Consider the following 7,528-nt stretch of genomic DNA (forward strand, 5'->3'; position numbering starts at 1 on the left):
AAATTTACTAATTATAATTTTTATAATTATAAAATTTTAAAACTAAAATTAAAATTATCTTAATATGATTAATAATCAAAATATTTAATTGTTATATTTTAATATTTAAAAATTTTTATATTTTTGATATTTTATTAATAAATAAAAAGATATAACAAACAAAACAAATTTTGACATTTATTTATATATAATTATCAAATATATTTAATCTAAAACAAGTAATATATATAAATATATAATATAATGCTTAAATAATTTTGGTAAATTGAAATCAAATATTTTCTATATTTTACTATAGAGCTTACTATACAGTAGAGATTATTCCTAATAGTAATAATCTTGTATCTTTGTCTATTATATTAATGACGTAAATCGATTCCATTTTATATGACTATACCAATTTCGAAAAAAAAAAAAAAAAACTCATGGATCATAACTATGGACTTTTTTGTACATCTTAGTCATATAAAAGTAAACGATATATTTAAATAGATAAAACAATTTGAACATAAATGGCTATGATCAAATAACGTTTTTTTAATTTTATATACTATTTGTATAAAATTCAATTATATACTATTTTTAAATTGTTTTTATATTTTTACGTAAATGTCCGCGAAAAGAACTATAGTAATAGTAATATAAGAATACCTAAAGATACCGGTGCATACCGGTATCTTTTTAAAAAAGAGAAATATTAAAAAATGATTATTATAATAAAAAAAACTTACGGTGTACTTCGAAGACTATAATCATTAGCTATGGTTTCAATGCCTCCTGCGCGTGCTACAGCCACATAACAACTTTCGTTACCGAAGTCAATTCCGATCACGGACATAGCAGCCATGGCTGATAGACTAGTACGTTTTCTTTATGATATTGAATAAACTATCGTGTTTAAATCAAATGTTAAATGCCGATTCTCGAAAAGGATGTATAAATGATTAATAATTGTTTAGAATACGCGTTAGTACTTATTGTATACGCTGAATTCACAAGTTCTCTGAATTCTTGCTCTTCACTCACGCAATAGTCTGAATGAAATGCCCTTCGCACGGTAACTGTGATTACTTCTTTCTGCTAACTTCTGCTGCAAATTCACCAATCATGGCGCTGCAGTATACGATTCCTATTGGTCAGATGGTTGTTCTGGAACATTCTGGAATTATGCGCCATTGGAATCTTCCTTTTGGATATCGTTAGTTTTGTTTCTCGAAGGATCGAGAGTAATAAATTGATATATAACATATTTTGCAAGAAAGAAGATTAGAAATTATTATATCTATAAATAAAGAATTCATTAAAAAAAATTGATCTATTATGTTTTTTTATCTGCATATCACTTTCTCAAATTTTTTGAATTTATATATAGCACACTTTGGACATGGGTATGATTGGTTTGCATTACAATATGTCCGTCATGAAACAAATTTTGAAATATCATAATTATAAATGTTAAAAAAATGTAATTTTATAAATATTTACAGTATTATATTATATTAGGATTATATATAGAATTAATATATGTATATATGTATATATATATTATATATATACGTATATATATGTATATATATACACAACGTTAAAAAATAATTTTTAATATAATTATATTTTTATTTTTTTATATTTTACATATGTATTAAATATAGTTTATAAATATTTAAATTGTTACTTATATGATTATATTTATATGATTAAAATAAAAGAACTTCATTAGTATCTTGTGTCAATGCAGTTTCTTAAAATGTTTATTACGTGATGTATTCCTTAATATACAAAAGCGTCATTTTAAGTATATAATCTCAAAATAAAACTATTAAAAACGTAAATATAACACAAATTGTGTTATTGCATGATTACTAACTATTGGCAGTTATTCAATGAATTTATATGTCTGTGTATTAGTAATAAGTATTAGATATGTTAATCGTATAAGATAAAATCATATGGTTTAAGCATATTAGTCTATAAAATCTACATATATAAAATGTCACGTTTGTGTAATTTACGATTTTATTCGATTATAAAAGAGGCTAAATATTCAACAATTTTAATAAGCAATACAAATGTAAAAATAACAAATAAAATAAAAGCCATACTGTATCAAAATAGTAGAGGTTATGCCCAATTTCATTGGAAATTTGAAAAATATATTTATCCATTATATAGATTTTTGGATATGCTTAAATCCAAGGAAATCCATCCTTTATTAACAAGAATAAAAATATTATCGAATAAATATAATATTAATTATGAAAAAAGTAGTAAAAAATTGGGATTTTTATTAAGTGGTATTGGTATAACTATAACTCTTTGTGAAGCAAAAAATTATAGAGGTATCTTTTATTATGAATTAATAATTAAAATATAATTATTATATAAAACATTCATTTCTAATTCTCATTTATTTTTTAATAGATAAACAGTTTTTTCGGGCTGTAAAATATGGTAACATTCCAGAATTAAAAAGTGTAAGTATAAGAAATCATTTTACTATTATATTAATAATTAACAAAATATTTCTTTATAGATTATAAAAGAAGGCATTGATATAAATACACGTCATTTATTGGGTTGGACAGCATTACATCTTGCTGCTATTAATTCACAACCAGAAGTTGTTAAACTTTTATTAAAGTATGGTGCTGATGTTAATGCTCAAGATGAATTTATTAATGTCTATGGAAGTGCTATAGAAAAAGGATTACATACTTTGGATGGTATAAAAGATTAAAATCTAAATTATAATTTATTAAAAATATAATAAGTATTTGTTTATTTTTACAAATTAATATTTTACAAGGTATTGCATAAATTTTACAACTTTTTAGTACTTATGATAAGAGAGGAAGAATTTTGTGATCATTTGAATAGTAGAGCTACATTTAAAGGGTTTACTCCATTACATTATGCTGTATTAGCAGATTCTAAGGCTTGTGTACAAGCTTTATTAGAAGCAGGAGCTGATCCAACAATGAAAAATGAATCAGGACATCGAGCAGTAGAATATGCTAAAGATGGAGAACTCAAAGAAATGCTTATAAAACGTGCTATAAAATATGATGAAATAATGAAGGAAAAAGTACATATGATTAAAATCAAGCTTTGATTTGTATTTAGTGCTATTTTTGATCTATGTTTTTACCTGATATTGTAAACAGGAAATAGAAGAACGTCGTAGGTTTCCCTTAGAACAACGTTTAAAACAATACATTGTTGGACAAGCTGGAGCAATATCTATTGTTGCATCTAGTAATATTTTTTTTATAAAATTATTAATTGATAATACAAAAACATATTTTGTAATAATTTTTTATTATAATATTTTTATTATATTTTTTTTTATAATTGCAGCTATTAGAAGGAAAGAAAATGGATGGATAGATGAAAAACATCCTCTAGTATTTCTTTTTTTGGGTTCATCAGGAATTGGAAAAACTGAACTGGCTAAACAACTGGCTGCATATATTCATAAAAATAAGCAGGAAGGATTTATTCGATTGGATATGTCTGAATATCAAGAAAAACATGAAGTTGCTAAATTGATTGGTGCACCACCAGGGTATATATCATTATATATATCATATCTTTATTTATATCATATAATATAATATATATTTTTATTTATATAATAAAAATATTTAAATATTATTTTATTTCATTACATTAATTAGATATGTAGGCCATGATGATGGTGGACAATTAACAAAACTTTTAAGAAAATGTCCAAATGCTGTTGTATTATTTGATGAAGTTGATAAAGCTCACCCTGATGTACTTACTGTCTTGTTACAATTGTTTGATGAAGTATGGTTATTTCTGGAAAATATTTTACATACTGGATATTTAAAAATATTGTATTAAAATCAAAATTTGAACTTTTTTAGGGAAGACTTACTGATGGTAAAGGTAAAACAATCGAATGTAAAAATGCAATTTTTGTAATGACATCTAATTTAGCAAGCGAAGTAATTGCTGATCATGCAGTACAACTTAGAGAAGAAGCTCAACGTGTTGAGAAAAAACAGGATATAAATTGTGATGTAGAAGAGGATTCTGAACAAATTGAAATATCTCGTAAATTTAAAGATGAAGTGGTACATATTAATTTCTTTATAAAATATTTTTTAAAAACTAAAAATTAATCATAATTAAATCTTTTATTTTATAGGTAAGACCAATATTGAAAACACATTTTGGTAGAGATGAATTTTTAGGCAGAATAAATGAGATTGTATATTTTTTACCATTTTCTCAATCTGAACTTATAAAATTAGTTGCTAAAGAATTGGAAGCTTGGGCAGATCGTGCAAAGAAAAGACATAAAATAGAATTGAAATGGAATAGAGAAGTTTTATCATTATTGGCTGAAGGATATGATACTCATTATGGAGCACGTTCTATTAAATATGAAGTAGAAAGACGTGTTGTTAATCAATTAGCTGCAGCACATGAACGAGGCCAACTTGGTATGTGAATTTATTTATTAAACCATAAAATAAATTAATTTTCAAATTATAATAAAGTATTATATTTTATATAGAAATAGGATGTTGTGTATTGGTGAAAGTCAAATGGTATAAAAATGGTGCAAGTATTGCGTTATCAATACGACGCAAAGGTGCAAAAGATTTTGTTGATCTTTCAACAGATAATTTAACAAAAAATCTGAATTCTGCATTTTAATATTATTTTAAATAGACCTATAATTTCATCAAATGCAGAAAATATATTATAGTTTGATCTCATGGTATATATAAATAAAAAATTTGAAATATTTTGTATTATTTATTGTAGAAAAGAAATAATATTTGTAATAGTAATATAAATTTAATAATATGGCATAATTTGAAATCCGTGACAAAACAAAATGTAAATAAAAACCATAAGATGTATACTATTCTTACAAATTTTTAAATTTTCTTTTAAATTACATTCTATTTTTTTTTCTTTGTATACATAAACGATATGAAATATATAATCTGACGGAAATAAGTAATTCTTTATTTTAAATCGAATTATGAGGATACATTACAAGAAAATATTGATTACACTTCACATTTAAGATACATTGTACATTCTTTAATAAGACAAGACAAAATATTCAGAAAACCAGTTGTGGAAACTATTTCTCTGCCTTGCTTATCAATCATCTTATAATACCTTAAATTTCATCTCATTTTTCAATTATGTATTTGTTTCTTTGCTTTGTTTCGATCATCTCATAATATCTTAAATTTCATTTCATTCTTCAATTATGTATTTGTACAATAATCATAGTCCCACTGCTATCATTATAAATAGATCAATCATTAGAAATAGATAAAACGTTTCCGTTTAGTTTAATCATATTATGCAAGGCAAATTCAGGTCCAACAACAGGGTGTCTATTTATGTAAAAAGTAGCTGAATTAATTAATATATGTATGAGATCATTTTTGAAATTGGCGCATGAAAATTTGTGGTAGAAATACGATACAAATATGGTGTTTACAGAATGTTTCGTTATTTATAGTGAATGCAGAAACACGAAATTTATATAGTCATTACGTATCGTCACAACTATTACAAGTATGTTGGAATGTTAAAAGCGTGTACTGTATTAGACACCCAAAATGATTGTTTTAAGACAATGGTATACATATAAGAACATCTTTTTATATATATATATATCTTTTAATATAAATACTACGTATCATCGAAGATACGCGGAATATATATGTATAATAGAAATACTGTTAAGTATAAGTTAAGCGTACGATTCGGACCACGCTAGTTAATTAAGCGTTTCTTCCCATCAAACTTTCTTTCTATTTTTCCAATTGTTACGTTTCACGTAGTTATATATCATTATATTTTTATATAACATATATTTATACTTATAATATACTTAATGATAATCAACATATAATTTTTATTCTTTCTTTTCATCAGGTAACACTTTTCTCAGCTAACGAATCAAAAACATTTAATCGCTGTAGTACACGAGTATGAATCTAAAATATTTATTAATACGGCAGGTTCCTTAATCGAACTCTTTTTTTTTAAAATTAACATTAAATAGATCTAAGCTCTGGAATTTTCAAAATTATCAGTATATATGATATGATAAACTTTGGTCGGAAATGTTCTTATTTGATTTTTATTTCTTCTTTCTCATTCATATAAATCAGACTTCGTTATTTTAATTTACACAAAATTTGATTTCTTCCTATTTTATTATTATATATTATTCTTCTTTTTATTCTTCAATAGCGTTCTATGCCTTAGCAAAAATGTGAAAAAAGAATTTAATAAGTCAAGAATTGTATATTCTATTATTCAATGGTATATCGAAAGATATCGGATATCCGTATACGTTTTATTATTTGCAAAACGTTTATGCGTTTATATCCATGTTTGAACAAATGTTATATAATATCATGTAACTTTCTTTTTGCATTTTTTGTTGCTGCTTATGTATTCATAAATAATTATGACATTAATAACAATAACGCGGTTAGACTATATGTATTTATCGAAGGAGAATCGTTTTCATTAGGCTTTTAATTTGTTTATGTAAACTATATAATATGCATGATGCATGTCTTGTACTTCTCTGAGGTCAGTTTTGTTGCATAGTACAAATTTAGGCCTAGGAAGTACATATATATATCTCATTTTTGCAATAGTTTCAGACTTTAATAAAAATCACATATTAAAACATCATTACCCATATTATTTATTTTTTTTCATGTTTTCTTTTTTTCTATCACTAATGTTTTTATAATTTGAATTAGTATCATTAGTATTCATGATATATTCTGTAACGAAAAATTTTTATTGTTTCAAATATGATTATCTACTATCACGTATATTTGTCATTGCAAATAGAATAATTATCTTTCTGATATTTAGGTACATTTAGCCGCCAGTAGAAATAAATGATTTATAAATACATGTATGTGTATATAGTGTATATACGTATATAATGTATACATGAAACGATTGTCTCCTTCTTTGTAGGCAAATTCTCTTTCACTTTTCTTCAAAATATTTTTTACTTAGTGCAACACTTTTAAATAAATAAATAAAATATTCTGTTATAATATCTTTTTGTCTAGATAAATAAATCGAATAAATAATTGAAGGTTAGAAAAACTTAGGAAAAATTTGGTAATAGCAAAATTAACAGTTCACGAGGATTCAGGGATTCTTATAAATCGCTGAATTGGATAGCGATGATGTTTTTTCGCGATTTCTTTATTTGTTAGTGATTTTAAATATATTCATAAAAATGGTTTCACATATATAACACTATTGTTGTTCACATATACCATATACCGATTATATATATTATGTTGTCTGATTATATCCTTCTTCTATAATCCGACAAAACAACAAAATGAAAAAGAAAAAAAAAAGAAATGCATTCATAACATTTTCACATGATCACGTTTTGTTTCTTTGGAAAACAATATATGACGAATAAAACATCGATTGATAATTCTTTTTCTTTTTAATTTTTTTTTTTTTTTTTTTTTTT

The 7,528-nt window shown here is 24.1% G+C and overlaps 3 protein-coding genes across 4 annotated transcripts in view; 1 reads left to right on the forward strand and 2 right to left on the reverse strand.

Annotated features, from left to right (window-relative positions):
* Positions 1-1,115, reverse strand: part of LOC102680519 (97 kDa heat shock protein) — a 9,080-nt gene extending 7,965 nt beyond the window's left edge. For both annotated transcript variants that reach the window (XM_006615666.2, XM_006615665.2), the window contains exon 1: positions 732-1,115. In XM_006615666.2, the coding sequence (XP_006615729.1) occupies positions 732-847 (116 nt within the window). In that variant the 5' untranslated portion in view covers positions 848-1,115. The remainder of the gene's footprint in view (positions 1-731) is intronic.
* A 624-nt stretch (positions 1,116-1,739) lies between these two features.
* Positions 1,740-5,648, forward strand: LOC102680385 (caseinolytic peptidase B protein homolog). Its single transcript, XM_006615664.2, has 10 exons — positions 1,740-2,339; positions 2,422-2,474; positions 2,534-2,723; positions 2,835-3,085; positions 3,165-3,255; positions 3,358-3,565; positions 3,678-3,810; positions 3,891-4,100; positions 4,175-4,472; positions 4,547-5,648. The coding sequence occupies exons 1-10, from the start codon at positions 1,991-1,993 to the stop codon at positions 4,687-4,689; spliced, it is 1,926 nt and encodes a 641-aa protein (XP_006615727.1). The 5' UTR covers positions 1,740-1,990; the 3' UTR covers positions 4,690-5,648.
* Positions 5,649-6,540: 892 nt separating this feature from the next.
* Positions 6,541-7,528, reverse strand: part of LOC102676557 (synaptotagmin-3) — an 81,759-nt gene continuing 80,771 nt past the window's right edge. The window contains exon 11 of the mRNA XM_031510477.1: positions 6,541-6,681. Within this exon, the coding sequence (XP_031366337.1) occupies positions 6,541-6,681 (141 nt within the window). The remainder of the gene's footprint in view (positions 6,682-7,528) is intronic.

The sequence above is a fragment of the Apis dorsata genome, unplaced genomic scaffold (assembly GCF_000469605.1).
Source record: "Apis dorsata unplaced genomic scaffold, Apis dorsata 1.3 scaffold_231, whole genome shotgun sequence".
NCBI classification, from domain to species: Eukaryota; Metazoa; Arthropoda; class Insecta; order Hymenoptera; family Apidae; genus Apis; species Apis dorsata.

Excerpts from the sequence above, each read along its gene's own strand:
- LOC102680385 (XM_006615664.2), top strand. The coding sequence starts at position 1,991 with ATGTCACGTTTGTGTAATTTACGATTTTATTCGATTATAAAAGAGGCT. Across the intron at positions 3,256-3,357 it reads AATATCTATTGTTGCATCTA|CTATTAGAAGGAAAGAAAAT; the intron begins GTAATATTTTTT and ends TTATAATTGCAG. Across the intron at positions 3,566-3,677 it reads TTGATTGGTGCACCACCAGG|ATATGTAGGCCATGATGATG; the intron begins GTATATATCATT and ends TACATTAATTAG.